The sequence below is a fragment of the Aethina tumida genome, chromosome 4 (genome assembly GCF_024364675.1).
Source record: "Aethina tumida isolate Nest 87 chromosome 4, icAetTumi1.1, whole genome shotgun sequence".
Taxonomy (NCBI): Eukaryota; Metazoa; Arthropoda; class Insecta; order Coleoptera; family Nitidulidae; genus Aethina; species Aethina tumida.
The window spans coordinates 7,090,365-7,107,145 of record NC_065438.1 but is presented as its reverse complement, the minus strand read 5'-3'; the positions used below and the strand labels follow the sequence as shown (position 1 = coordinate 7,107,145).

Genomic DNA, 16,781 nt, shown 5'->3' with positions numbered 1-16,781 from the left:
AATTTTGTTGTAAACCTAAAAAACAGGTTTATAAACTCTCCCACGTGATTTCCGTGCTGATTTCCAGCGTCGATTTGCTTTTTCCCTTCCATTCTGCTCCATTAAATCGTGCATCCACTTAAAAATAAAACTCCTTCGCTGAAACAATTCCGACAATGAGTCCGGTATGTACGGTCCAATTCGTAAACAGCACATCCATTACGCGGACACATTTTAGGTAAATGCATTAACGAAATTTCCCCACCGCCCCAAATAACCGGCTACCTGGATTATTATTGTATTTAACGCAGCTGAAATCAAATATTTTAAATGCAAAATTCAATGGACTAATGGAGGTTTTGCTTTTTAAAATTTAATTTTAACGTTATTCGAACATTTGCTGTGCTGTTTACATCTGTTTACATCGGTACATTCGATATCGTTTGAATGCTGAATCGGATTAAATAAATTCTCTATTATTTTTTGTGTTTCATATCCAATTTGAATATCATTGTATTTGTAAAATAATAGCTTAAAAATTTTCGTTTCCAATTTTAAATATTAGGTTGTTCAGAAAATATATAAAACTAGTTTAAATATTTCTAAAATAATTTTATTATATTTTAAAATGTTTTCCATTTGTGGTCTACAATTTAATCAAAGATAAGTTAAATTTACATAAAAAGAATCGTTTTTATAAACCAATCTAACTGGAATATATCTCATCTCATATTTATGGATCTGTCACAGATATTGAGCCGCAAAATAGTTTAAAATGTTTGTCTACCTTTGCACTACAATTGAAACAAAATCATTTTAAATTCCCGTAAGAAATACAGATTTTATAGACCAATATGTGTCTCTATGTTGTCTAACTGGAATAAATATTACTTTCCTTACATTAAATTACTCATAATTATGGAACTGTCGTAGATATTGAGCCGCTTAATAGTTTAAAATATTTGTCTATCTTTGCTCTACAATTGACTCCAAACCATTTAAAATTCCCATAAGAAGTACCTATTTTATAGACCAATATGTGTCTCTGTGTTCTCTAACTGGAATAAATATTATTTTTACATTAAATTACTCTTACTTACAGAACTAGCACAGATATTGAGACGTATATAAGCTTAAAATGTTTGGCAAACTTTGCTCTACAATTGACACAAAACCATAGTACCGATTTTATACACCAAATGTGTCTCTATGTTATCCAACTGGAATAAATATTACTTTCCTTACATTAAATAACTCATAATTATGGAATCTTCGTAGATATTGAGCCGCATAATAGTTTAAAATGTTTGTTTATCTTTGCTCTACAATTGACTTTAAACTATTTTAAATTCTCATAAGGAGTACCGATTTTATAGACCAATATGTGTCTTCATGTTGTCTAACTGGAATAAATATTACTTTCCTTACATTAAATTACTCATAATTATGAAACTGTCATAGATATTGAGCCGCATAATAGTTTAAAATGTTCGTTTATCTTTGCTATACAATTGACTCCAAACCATTTTACATTCTCATAAGAAGTACCGATTTTATAGACTAATATGTGTCTCTATGTTATGCAACTGGAATAAATATTACTTTCCTTACATTGAATAACTCATAATTATGGAACTGTCGTAGATATTGAGCTGCTTAATAGTTTAAAATGTTTGTCTATCTTTGCTCTACAATTGACTCCAAACCATTTTAAATTCTCAGAAAAAGTACCGATTTTATAGACCAATATATGTCTCTGTGTTCTCTAACTGGAATAAATATTAGTTTTTTTACATTAAATTACTCTTAATTACAGAACTAGCACAGATAGTGAGACGTATATAAACTTAAAATGTTTGGCAAACTTTGCTCTACAATTGACACAAAACCATTTTAATTTCCCATAAGAAGTACCGATTTTATAAACCAATATGTGTCTCTATGTTCCCTAACTGGAATAAATATGATTTTCTTTATATTATCTCATAATTAGAGAACTACCACAGATGTTGAGTCACATAATAGTTTAAAATGTTTGTCAATCATTGCTCTACAATTGACACAAAATCATTTTAAATTCCCGTAAGAAGTACCGATTTTGTAGACCAATATGTGTCTCTATGTTGTCTAACTGGAATAAATATTACTTTCCTTACAGTGAATAACTCATAATTATGGAACTGTCGTAGATATTGAGCTGCTTAATAGTTTAAAATGTTTGTCTATCTTTGCTCTACAATTGACTCCAAACCATTTTAAATTCTCAGAAAAAGTACCGATTTTATAGACCAATATGTGTCTCTGTGTTCTCTAACTGAAATAAATATTAGTTTTTTTACTTTAAATTACTCTTAATTACAGAACTAGCACTGATATTGAGACGTATATAAGCTTAAAATGTTTGGCAAACTTTGCTCTACAATTGACACAAAACCATTTTAGTTTCCCATAAGAAGTACCGATTTTATAAACCAATATGTGTCTCTATGTTCCCTAACTGGAATAAATATGATTTTCTTTACATTATCTCATAATTAGAGAACTACCATAAATATTGAGTCACATAATAGTTTAAAATGTTTCTCAATCATTGTTGTACAATTGACACCAAATCATTTTAAATTCCCGTAAGAAGTACCGATTTTATAGACCAATATGTGTCTCTATGTTGTCTAACTGGAATAAATATTACTTTCCTTACATTGAATAACTCATAATTATGGAACTGTCGTAGATATTGAACTGCTTAATAGTTTAAAATGTTTGTCTATCTTTGCTCTACAATTGACTCCAAACCATTTTAAATTCTCAGAAAAAGTACCGATTTTATAGACCAATATGTGTCCCTGTGTTCTCTAACTAGAATAAATATTAGTTTTTTTACATTAAATTACTCTTAATTACAGAACTAGCACAGATATTGAGACGTATATAAGCTTAAAATGTTTGGCAAACTTTGCTCTACAATTGACACAAAACCATTTTAATTTCCCATAAGAAGTACCGATTTTATAAACCAATATGTGTCTCTATGTTCCCTAACTGGAATAAATATGATTTTCTTTATATTATCTCATAATTAGAGAACTACCACAGATGTTGAGTCACATAATAGTTTAAAATGTTTGTCAATCATTGCTCTACAATTTACACAAAATCATTTTAAATTCCCGTAAGAAGTACCGATTTTATAGACCAATATGTGTCTCTATGTTCCCTAACTGGAATAAATATGATTTTCTTTACATTATCTCATAATTAGAGAACTACCACAGATATTGAGTCACATAATAGTTTAAAATGTTTGTCAATCATTGCTCTACAACTGACACAAAATCATTTTAATTTCCCATAAGAAGTACCAATTTCATAAACCAATATGAGTCTCTATGTTCCCTAACTGGAATAAATATGATTTTCTTTACATTATCTCATAATTAGAGAACTACCACAGATATTGAGTCACATAATAGTTTAAAATGTTTGTCAGTCATTGGTCTACAATTGACACAAAATCGTTTTAAATTCCCGTAAGAAGTCCCGATTTTATAGACCAATATGTGTCTCTATGTTGTCTAACTGATATAAATATTACTTTCCTTACATTAAATTACTCATAATTATGGAACTGTAGATATTGAGCCGCATAATAGTTTAAAATGTTTGCTCTACAATTGACTCCAAACCATTTTAAATTCACATAAGAAGTACCGTTGTTGTCCAATTAAAGAAAAAAATCGAAGAATTTCATGTTTTCTTTTTTTACAAAATAAAGCCAAAATTAAGTTTTAAAACTACTTGAGTTTAATGAATGAAACAAAACAAAGAGAACTTGTGATTAATGATTAATTTATAATACTTATTTTGAGTAAAGAGAAGAATTAAATGGCACGAGTGAAGAGGAATTGAAGAAAAAAAAATTGATAATGATACATAAGAATTTTGAGAATGCACACTTCCAAAAATAAGAAATGAATCACCCAAGAAAAAACACGTTAACACTTAATCCCGAAACAATCCAATTAAATCAACGTGAACAAAAAGTCCATCCGGAGCGCACGGCACCGTGTTTGACTGCATTAATTCACGGTTTTGAAGGATTATTTGCAAATAGTGTGGACACAGATCGTTTGATGTTCGGCACGTATTTATAAAACCGCATCGTCTCGCTCTTTGGAGAACGGACCCGACGCGGATGATTTACACGGACGTAACTGCACTTAGCCGTCCGCGTCGGTATTACCACTTCATCATTTATTTCATTTGCCCCTTATTTATCGCAAGCGTCCTTAATTTCCTTTAGATTGGTCTTTTGCCCGGCTATTTTCGAACAGTGCGTATTTTTAATCGTGCGCCTTAAGAATTTCGTTCGTTCGTTCTTCGGGTCCGTTCCAGGACAAAGATTGCGGCGGCGGCGTTTTGGAGCAGTGTACCCGGCTAAGTGGCGAAAGAACGTGACTCCCACGCACAGCTGCGGCGCGTCGGGCCATTACACTCCTTCGGAGCGGGATCGCTTCCATCGCGTTCTCGGATAATTAGCGTGGCGGGCGGCGACAAATTGCCCCGCGAATGATCTCACTCACCGGACAAATTGTTTGTTCGGTCGGTTGATTTATGCACGCACACACCATGCCATTCCGCATATTTCGTTTATTGGGTGTACTCTGTCACAAGACATATTGTTACCTATTATTAGACGCAACGGCAGTTCTGTACTGCCCTCAGGTTCAATTAATCACACAGTTTACAAGGATGAAATTATCAAGTGAAAATTAAACTTTTTCATAGTAAAATTTTCTGTGGACTTAGAAAATGTTAATGTACTTTTTGGGTGGTACCACTTTTGTGAACAGATTTGTAAAAATAGTACTTTCCATTTGAATTTATTCTGGTTTAGCTTAAGAAAACATTTTTAACTGTTATGCAACTTAATAATTATGGTAAGATTATGAGTAAATAAACCAAAAAATAAAAGAATAATAATTATTCCATTTGGAGAACATACAATCACATATTGGTCTAACATTGGCTTTATCATTTCTTCATTTCTTTCTGGTCATTTTGATACGAGAAAAACAACAAAAGACGGAGACAATACTTCGTGTCTTCTCTCATCCAGTTTGAAATACTTTTGAAATTATCCTTTTTTATTCTAAAAATGTATTTTGAATTTACCTCCTCTCCATTTTTTATGGGTATTATGAAAAAAAGAAAAATAGATATAAAAAGAAAGATTCATTAAGAAAAATATATAAATATTAAAGGAAAATATAATATTCTTTTGTTCCCTTTCATTTCCTTGGAATACTTTTGAATTTATCTTCCCTATTTTTAAAACGTATTTCGGCTTTATTATTTCTCCATTTGTCTCTGGTCATTTAGATATGATAAAAAGAACAATGGATGGAGACAATACTTTGTGTCTTTCCTCATTTAGTTTGGAATACTTTGAAATTGTCCTTATTATTCTAAAAATGTATGTGTTTTGGATTTACCTCTTCATTATTTTTTCTGGATATTATGAAGAAAACAAGAAAAATAAATATAAAAGAAAGAATGCATTTGAAAAAAAATATATTAATATTAAAGGAAAATATAATATTCTTTTATTTTCTCTTATTTACTTGGAATAATTTTGAATTTATCTCCTTTATTTTTAAAATGTATTTCGGCTTTATTATTTCTCCATTTTTTCTGGTCATTGTGATACGAGAAAAAGAAAAAGAAATGGAGACAATAATTTGTGTGATTCCTCATTCAGTTTGGAATACTTTGAAATTGTCCTTATTATTCTGAAAATGTATTTTGGATTTACCTCTTCTCTATTTTTACTGGTTATTATGAAGAAAACAAAAAAAAATAAATATAAAAGGAAGAATGCATTTGAAAAAAATATATAAATATTAAAGGAAAATATAATATTCTTCTATTTTCTCTCATTTACTTGGAATAATTTTGAATTTATCTCCTTTATATTTAAAATGTATTTCGGCTTTATTATTTCTCCATTTTTTCTGGTCATTCTGATACGAGAAAAAGAAAAATAAATGGAGACAATAATTTGTGTGATTCCCCATTCAGTTTGGAATACTTTGAAATTGTCCTTATTATTCTGAAAATGTATTTTGGATTTACTTCTTCTCTATTTTTTCTGGTTATTATGAAGAAAACAAGAAAAATAAATATAAAAGGAAGAATGCATTTGAAAAAAATATATAAATATTAAAGGAAAATATAATATTCTTTTATTTTCTCTCATTTACTTGGAATAATATTGAATTTATTTCCTTTATTTTTAAAATGTATTTCGGCTTTATTATTTCTCCATTTTTTCTGGTCATTCTGATACGAGAAAAAGAAAAATAAATGAAGACAATACTTTGTGTCTTTCCTCATTCAGTTTGGAATACATTTGAAATTGTCCTTATTATTCTGAAAATGTATTTTGGATTTACCTCTTCTCTATTTTTTCTGGTTATTATGAAGAAAACAAGAAAAATAAATATAAAAGGAAGAATGCATTTGAAAAAAATATATTAATATTAAAAGAAAATATAATATTTTTTTATTTTCTCTCATTTACTTAAAATAATTTTAAATTTATCTCCTTTATTTTTAAAATGTATTTCGGTTTTATTATTTTTCCATTTTTTTTGTCATTCTGATACGAGAAAAAGAAAAATAAATGGAGACAATAATTTGTGTCTTTCCTCATTCAGTTTGGAATACTTTTGAAATTGTCTTTTTTATTCTAAAAATGTATTTTGAATTTACCTCCTCTCTATTTACTCTGGTTATTATGAAGAAAACAAGAAAAATAAATATAAAAGGAAGAATGCATTTGAAAAAAATATATTAATATTAAAAGAAAATATAATATTTTTTTATTTTCTCTCATTTACTTAAAATAATTTTGAATTTATCTCCTTTATTTTTAAAATGTATTTCGGTTGTATTATTTTTCCATTTTTTTTTGTCATTCTGATACGAGAAAAAGAAAAATAAATGGAGACAATAATTTGTGTCTTTCCTCATTCAGTTTGGAATACTTTTGAAATTGTCTTTTTTATTCTAAAAATGTATTTTGGATTTACCTCCTCTCTATTTATTCTGGTTATTATGAAGAAAACAAGAAAAATAAATATAAAAGGAAGGATACATTTGAAAAAAATATATTAATATTAAATGAAAATATAATATTCTTTTATTTTCTCTCATTTACTTGGAATAATTTTGAATTTATCTCCATTATTTTTAAAATGTATTTCGGCTTTATCATTTTTCCATTTTTTCTGGTTATTCTGATACGAGAAAAAGAAAAATAAATGGAGACAATACTTTGTGTCTTTCCTCATTCAGTTTTGAATACTCTGAAATTGTCCTTATTATTCTGAAAATGTATTTTGGATTTACCTCTTCTCTATTTTTACTGGTTATTATGATGAAAATAAGAAAAATAAATATAAAAAGAAGAATACATTTGAAAAAATATATTAATATTAAATGAAAATATAATATTCTTTTATTTTCTTTCATTTACTTAGAATAATTTTGAATTTATCTCTTTTATTTTTAAAATGTATTTCGGCTTTATTATTTCTCCATTTTTTCTGGTTATTCTGATACGAGAAAAAAAAATAAATGGAGACAATACTTTGTGTCTTTCCTCATTAAGTTTGGAATACTTTAAAATTGTCCTTTTTATTCTAAAAATGTATTCTTCTCTATTTTTTCTGGTTATTATGAAGAAAAAAAGAAAAATAAATATAAAAGGAAAGATGTATTTGAAAAAATATATAAATATTAAAGGAAAATATAATATTCTTTTATTTTCTCTCATTTACTTGGAATAATTTTAAATTTATTTCCTTTATTTTTAAAATGTATTTCGGCTTTATTATTTCTCCATTTCTTTCTGGTCATTTTGATTCGAGAGAAAGAAGAATAGATGGAGACAATACTTTATGCCTTCCCTCATTCAGTTTGCAATACTTTTGAAATTGTCCTTTTTATACTAAAAATGTAGTTTGGATTTATCTCTTCTCTATTTTTTCTGGTTATTATGAAGAAAACAAGAAAAATAAATATAAAAGGAAGGATGCATTAGAAAATATATATAAATATAAAAGAAAATTATAATATTCTTTTGTTTTCTTTCATTTACTTGGGAATACTTTTGAATTTATCTCCTCTATTTTTAAATTGTATTTTGGGTTTATCATTTCTCTATATCTTTCTGGTCATTTTGTTACGAGTAAAAGAAGAATGATGAAGACATACTTAGTATCTCCTCTCTTTCAGTTGGAATACTTTTAAAATTGTTCTTTTTATTTTAAAAATGTATTTCCCCATTTCTTTTTTTGGTTATTATAAAAAAAGAAAAATATATATAAAAGATTTATTAAAAATTACAATTATGTCCTCTCATTTACTTGGCATCCTTTTCTTTTTATCTCCTCTTTATTAATAATTGAATTTTTATTTTTATCATTTCTTCATTTTTTTTAGTTATTATATAACGATAAAATGAATATTAGTTATATAAAAACATGTATTAGAAAATATTCGTAAAAATAGGAAAAACATGATAAAACACTTCTTGTTTCTGTTATAGAATACTTTTGCAATTGTTCTCTATATTTGAAAAAATCTCCATTTCTTTTTAGTTGTTAAGAAAACAAAAATATTCTCAAAAAGAAAGACTTTAGAAAACATCTATGACATCTCAATTTTTTCCTGCTTAATGAGAATGAATAATGAATGGATGTAAGAAGAAATTCCTATCAAAAAAACACTGGCAAACCAATTAAAAACCAGATGAAAACTATGTTTACCAACATGCAAAGGCAAAATTTACAAACCACCAACAATGAACGATTAATTCCGAAACGTGCGGCAGAATATATCAAACAACGCCTTGGCAAATAAATGTTTCTGTTTCCTGTTCGAGCAGTGTAGGTTGGGCGGGTGTCGTTAATTTTTAAATAACGACAGCCGTCTTGGTATCGGAACGTGCTCGCGAGCAAGTAGAACTGAGGCCACCCCGAGCTATATTTCTAGATTTATAGCCGAACTTTGGCAATTTACAAATGCACGTTAGAACGTTGCCCAGCTCGCACTTACCAAGCGTAATTTAATATCGAAATCTTTTGACGTAACCGTGTGGAAACAAAGCGATGCTAAAACCGCACGAACCAACACTGTCCCCCTCACATTAATTGCGAACATATTCCGCACGTTTTTGCGCGTTACTCATTGCTTTTTGTTATTGTTGCAGCGATTTCTCCGGTGTCGAGCTTCAACAGTCTGAGCGGCGGCTCCACCAGCACGCTGCTGGGAAACGGCAGCAGCAACGCGTCGCACACGTCGATCGAGTCGGAGGAGCAGGACAGGGCGGCCAGCACCAGCTCCTGCCAATCGCCCCAACCGCAGCCGACCTCCTCGACCGCCTCGTCGACCTCCAACAGCACCAGCAACAGCCAAAGCAAACCGCCGTACTCGTACGTCGCCCTCATCGCCATGGCCATCAACTCCTCGCCGGCGAAGAAGGCGACCCTGTCCGAAATCTACTCGTACATCACCTCCAAGTTCCCGTACTTCGAGCGGAACAAGAAAGGGTGGCAGAACTCCATCAGGCACAACCTGAGCCTCAACGAGTGCTTCCAGAAGGTGGCGAGAGAGGGTGGCGGCGAACGCAAGGGCAACTACTGGACGCTCGACTCGGCGTTCAACGACATGTTCGAGAACGGCAACTACAGACGGCGACGACGAATGAAGCGCCCCTACAGATCGCCCCAGCCCTACCCGAAGCCGTTCTTCGGCGACGCCCTGGGACAGCACGGTCTCTCCCTGCCCAGGAACATATTCACCCCGTCTTACCCACCGCATTACTCGCGCTACGAGGCGGCCCCGTGGCTCAGCCAGCCGCAGCTGACCACCTACTCCAGTTGCAATTCGGCGCCACCGTACCAGCAGCAGGCCTACTCGACGCCGGCGGCGTTCAGTCCCTGCAACATAAGACAGGAGGCGACCGCCCGGTACTCGCCCTACTGGCATCCGGACGCCGAGTATCCGCCCAGTTCGCACAGTTCGCCGCCCGCCGATCAGCAACTGATGCTGCCGTGGTCGCTGTGAGATGATTGTTTTTAAAGTGTTGTAAGGACTCGGACGATCGATTCAGGGCGTGTTAATCCTTGATGTTTCTCTCGTACTTTTCTCGTCAATTTTTAGTAGCACATAGTATTTTATTAAAAAGTAAATCTGTATAAACAATTGTTTGTTTCTCTGTCCGGAAACTTGTTCTTTAGTTCTATACAAAATGTGTTCAAATCATGTTCTAGCTTTGATCAGATTTTGATTGATTGTTCTATTGACGGTGCGATTATTTTATTGTGTTACAAACTTACAAGGCTACTTTTATTTTTTAAAGCACGGATTAATAGAACGATTGACAATTTAATATATTAGTTTCTATTCCGTCCTTTTATTTAGGCCTTAAAAGGTCCTTGTTTATATGTATTTATGTATGTAACTTAAAGCGAAAATATATTTGATTTAACTGTATTACTGTTTTATTTATATAATCAAAATTACAGAAAATATATTTCATGCCTTTCAAAATCCAATCTGATTTCTTAAAAAACTAAATTTATTTATTATAAAACGAATCAGATTAAAATACAAATAGTTTCTTTACTCATTTTATCATAACATATAAAAAATATAACTAGGAAAGATAAGTAAAATATTGCTTTATTTTTTTTTCCATCTGTGCATGATCCATTTCAATAAAATTAAGTTCAATAAAATAAATCATCTTTATAAGACAATTAATTGAATAAAAAAGAATTCTTAAAATTAAAATTTAGATAATATGAAACATCTTTATAAGAATGATTCAAACAGAATTAATTAGATAAAAAAGGACTCTAGAAAAAAATATTATTTAAATGCTTGTTTAAATCCACACAGGGTTCATTTCATCAAAATTAAATTTAGTTAATATGATACATCTTTATAAGAATGGTTAAAACAGAATTAATTAGATAAAAGAAGATTCTTAGATAAAAATATAAATATTCTACTTTATTTACTTTTTTATAATACAATATAAAAAATATGTTCAAAAAAGATGTAAAATATTGCTTTAAAGTTTTTTTCAAATCCACTCATGCTTCATTTCATTAAAATTTAATTAATATGAATCATCTTTATAAAAATGATTCTAACAGAATGAATTGGATAAAAAAGGATTTTTAGATAAACAGAAAAAAACAACTTTAAAAATATAAATAAAATATTTTTTTAATGCTTTTTTAAATCCACACAGGCTTCATTTCATCAAAATTAATTTTATATAATATGATACATTTTTATAAGAATGGTTCAAACAGAATTAATTTGATAAAAGAAGATTCTTAGATAAAAATATAAATATTCTACTTTATTCACTTTTTTATAATACAATATAAAAAATATATTCAAAAAAGATGTAAAATATTGCTTTAAAGCCTTTTTAAATCCACACATGCTTCATTTCATCGAAATTTAGTTAATATGAAATATCTTTATAAGAATGATTCAAACAGAATGAATTGGATAAAAAAGGATTCTTAGATAAACAGAAAAAACAAATTTAAAAAATATAAATAAAATATTTTTTGAATGCTTTTTTAAATCCACACAGGCTTCATTTCATCAAAATGAAATTTAGATAATATGATACATCTTTATAAGAATGGTTCAAACAGAATTAATTTAATAAAAGAAGATTCTTAGTTAAAAATATAAATATTCTACTTTATTTACTTTTTTATAATACAATATAAAAAATATATTCAAAAAAGATGTAAAATATTGCTTTAAAGCCATTTTAAATCCACACATGCTTCATTTCATCAAAATTTAGTTAATATCAAACATCTTTATAAAAATGATTCAAACAGAATTAATTGGATAAAAATGGATTCTTAGATCAGCTGAAAAAACGCCTCTAAAAAATATAAATAAAATATTATTTGAATGCTTTTTTAAATCCACACAGGCTTCATTTCATCAAAATTAAATTTAGTTAATATGATACATCTTTATAAGAATGGGTCAAACTGAATTAATTGGATAAAAAAAATTCTTAGATAAAAATATAAATATTCTACTTTATTTACTTTTTTATAATACAATATAAAAAATATATTCAAAAAAGATGTAAAATATTGCTTTAAAGCCTTTTTAAATCCACACATGCTTTATTTCATCAAAATTTAGTTTATAAGAATGATTCAAACAGAATGAATTGGATAAAAAAGGATTCTTAGATAAACAGAAAAAACAAATTTAAGAAATATAAATAAAATATTTTTTGAATGCTTTTTTAAATCCACACAGGGTTCATTTCATCAAAATTAAATTTAGTTAATATGATACACCTTTATAAGAATGGTTCAAACAGAATTAATTTGATAAAAGAAGATTCTTAGATAAAAATATAAATATTCTACTTTATTTACTTTTTTATAATACAATATAAAAAATATGTTCAAAAAAGATGTAAAATATTGCTTTAAAGTTTTTTTCAAATCCACTCATGCTTCATTTCATTAAAATTTAATTAATATGAATCATCTTTATAAAAATGATTCTAACAGAATGAATTGGATAAAAAAGGATTTTTAGATAAACAGAAAAAAACAACTTTAAAAAATATAAATAAAATATTTTTTGAATGCTTTTTTAAATCCACACAGGCTTCATTTCATCAAAATTAATTTTATATAATATGATACATCTTTATAAGAATGGTTCAAACAGAATTAATTTGATAAAAGAAGATTCTTAGATAAAAATATAAATATTCTACTTTATTCACTTTTTTATAATACAATATAAAAAATATATTCAAAAAAGATGTAAAATATTGCTTTAAAGCCTTTTTAAATCCACACATGCTTCATTTCATCGAAATTTAGTTAATATGAAACATCTTTATAAGAATGATTCAAACAGAATGAATTGGATAAAAAAGGATTCTTAGATAAACAGAAAAAACAAATTTAAAAAATATAAATAAAATATTTTTTGAATGCTTTTTTAAATCCACACAGGCTTCATTTCATCAAAATTAAATTTATTTAATATGATACACCTTTATAAGAATGGTTCAAACAGAATTAATTTGATAAAAGAAGATTCTTAGATAAAAATATAAATATTCTACTTTATTTTATTTTTTATAATACAGTATAAAAAATGTGTTTAAAAAAGATGTAAAATATTGCTTTAAAGCTTTTTTAAATCCACATAAAATAGAGATACAAACAGAATTAATTGAATAAAAAATGTCTAATCTTAGATTAGTATAAAAATGTTTAAAAAATATAAATAAAATATTATTTTAATGCTTTTTTAAATGCACAGAGACTTTATTCATTTCATCAAAATTAAAATTAGTTAATTGAGAAGTTATAACACTAACAAAGTAACTAAATAAACTAAATAATAATTTTATTGTTGTCAATATTAAAAAAACATACTGTTACTATACTATACTTGTCTAAATTTAGTAAAATTTGCTTAAAAACATATATATTTATCACAAAAAGTTTATATAAAATTATGACCAACAAAGAGACTTGATAAAAGTAAATTTCTTAGATTAATCCATAATTAATGTACATCTTTTACCTGTTTTAACATCACAAAATAAATTAACACGTTATCCCCCAAAAATTCTGTCGACGCTTCTGAACGTCCTGAGTTGTTGCACTCAAGAATAAAAAAAAATCGTCCGTCCATAACTTACGCGAACTAATCGCCTCGCTTATTTTTTTTAATGGCGTGTTTCAAAAATACACCCACAGCCAAAGCCTGATTATTCGGATTAAGCCGCGTAAATAACCGCTAAATATTTTTAAAAGCGCAGTTTTTCGAAATTCCTCGTCACAAGGATAAATATTATTCGTGTATTTAATGTTGGTGACTCGATTGAAAAATGTTATGAATAAAATAAATATTAGTATTTTAGTGGATTTTTCGTTTTTGACGTGCGATTAAGTTTTAACGTGAGCAGAAATTGCACACATCTGTCCACCAATAAAGTGTGAATATTTCGTGAATTTAGTATGGTTATTATCGACAATTTGGAACGTGGGCTCAAAAATTTAATGGACATAGTGTCCTATTTTTAAATCGATTCCAACTGTTTAAAAATGTCACCTGCAATAGATAGAGAGGAAGAGTGTGAACTATCGGTCCAATTTAAATAGAAATAATACAAGAAATAGCACTTTGTAACATATAAAAATAAACAACGAGCATTCGTTGGCCTCAGCTCAAGTTCTAATAAAATTTAATAGACTATATAAACATGTCAACATAATATGTCATTAATGTTCTGTGTGATTAACGAAAGTGAAATATATATATTTTTATACGCCAATATTGAATGGGATTATGAGTTAAGAGTTAAATAGAACTTGTTCGCGTCTCAAAACAAACAAGACACGCAGAGATGTTTAGTGCTTATTTTGAAAAGTGTCATTTAGGATCTTTATGTTTACTAAACGAAACCAAAATGTTTCAACAAACACTCATCTTTGTATCACAAACAAATCATTTTATAGTAAATATCATTTTTACATATCACTATAAACACTATTGCCAGGTTTATTATCCTGTGATCGTCAGGCATTTCGCCACATGCCAAATTACATCAATCATCCAACTAATTACTAATCATCATTTTATTAGCCACGATAGTATAACGTCGCATTTCACATTTATTACAGTGTTAATTCATTAATATCATAAGCACATTCATTTAACTACAAAATTGTTTTTTCTAATTAAGTCTCTTAATTAATTTATCATTATTATAAATTTAAAATCAAACATTTTGTAAGATATTTCAAAAAAGGATTTGATTCAAATTTTGTGCAGTAGGTATAAAAAATATATTTCAATATTCTATAATTTTTTTGCTATTTTTTACACATTTTATATACTATATATAGATATATTTGTCTGATTTAGTTGGTCAAAGAAACAACACCTTTAAATGTATTTAAGTTTTTTGTATGTATTTAACAATACTCTTAATTGTCAGAATTTATTCTTAAGAGGATTTATACCATTTTATTAAATATATTCAGTTTCAGTGAGAAGAAGGGAACACGGCTCTCCACAGAAGAGGAAAATCATAATTAATATGAAACGTAAAGGTCTAAATATTGCTGACATCGTTAAAAAATGTTGATGCTTTCGAAAAATGGTTTACAGTGCTTAATAACAAATATGAAACAACACACTCAATTGAAAATACATAAAGAAAATGTTCTAACAAAGAAACAACTCCTTTTAATGACAATATCAATGGTACTTGTAGAACAATCAGACGTCGACTGAATGAACAAAACTTGCAAGGATATATTTCAGTAAAGAAACCATTGGTATCAAAAATGAATATTCGAACAAGACTAAAAGTTTGAACATAAATCTATTAATTATTCTCCAGAATTTTGGCGAAGGGTACTTTGAAGTGAATGTAATGGAACCATTTGTCAACGATAGTTTACCAATTATATGGATTTTTATACATGATAATAATACGAAGCATACACCTAAAGTTGTTCAAAGTTGGTTAAAAGATAGAGATTCTTGATTAGCCAGCGTAAGGTCCGGATCTAAATACAATTGAAAACTTGTGGAACGTTATGTAATCTCGATTAAAACCCAACAAATGTAATTATTTTAAATAAAATAAAAAATATTTTGATTGCATTTAATTTCCTAATTAACAATAAATAGTAATGTGTGCTATTTTTTTGGCCACGACTATACCCATGTGTATCCTCGTTTGTGGATATACATACAATAAGGGGCAAGAATTTAGAAAGGTTAAAGTTAATATTTGTGATTTAATACTAATTCAGAAACTCCTTTAATTATATAAAATAAATAAATATACTGAAGTTAAACGTGTGTAATTGAATATAATTTTATAAAATTTTTATAAATAATACTTTTGCTTACCACCATATTTTTATGGAATGACTGTATTTAATTTCCTAATTAACAATAAATAGTAATGTGTGTTATTTTTTGGCCACCACTGTACCTATGCGTATACTCCTTTTCTTGATATACAATAAGGGACAAAAATTTAGAAACATTAAAGTTAATATTTGAGTTTTAATATTAATTCAGAAATTCCTTTAATTATAAAAAATAAATAAATATACTGAAGTTACGCATGTAAATTAAATATAATTTTATAATTTTTTTATAAATAATACATTTGCTTACCATCATATTTTTATGGAATGAGTGTATTTAATTTCCTAATTAACAATAAATAATAATGTGTGACATTTTTTTGGCCACTACAGTACCTATGTGTATACTCCTTTTCCTGATATACAGTAAGGAGCAAAAATTTAGAAACATTAAAATTAACATTTGTGTTTTAATATCAATTTAGACACTTCTTTAATTATAGAAAATAAATAAATAATACTGAAGTTACCCATGTACAATTAAATATAATTTTATAAAATTTTTATAAATAATATTTTTGCCTACCACTATATTTTTATGGAATAGTTGTTTGATATATACTAAGGGATAAAAATTTAGAAACATATAGTTAATATTTGTGTTTTAATATTAATTGTGTGCTATTTCTAGTGAGCAGCCACATATCATATCTATTTTGTTTAAGATTTAAGTAGAAATTATTTTGATTTAGGTACAAAATGAATAACGAGAGACAGAAAATATTACAATTATTTTAAATAAAATATACTGTA

At 28.0% G+C, this 16,781-nt stretch overlaps 1 protein-coding gene across 2 annotated transcripts in view; it reads left to right on the top strand.

Annotated features, from left to right (window-relative positions):
• The window catches only part of LOC109601307 (forkhead box protein L2), a 37,064-nt gene extending 26,522 nt beyond the window's left edge, over positions 1–10,542 (top strand). For both annotated transcript variants that reach the window (XM_049966594.1, XM_020017536.2), the window contains exon 3: positions 9,257–10,542. In XM_049966594.1, coding sequence (XP_049822551.1) covers positions 9,257–10,113 — 857 coding nt within the window. In that variant the 3' untranslated portion in view covers positions 10,114–10,542. The remainder of the gene's footprint in view (positions 1–9,256) is intronic.
• The last annotated feature ends 6,239 nt before the right edge of the window (positions 10,543–16,781 follow it).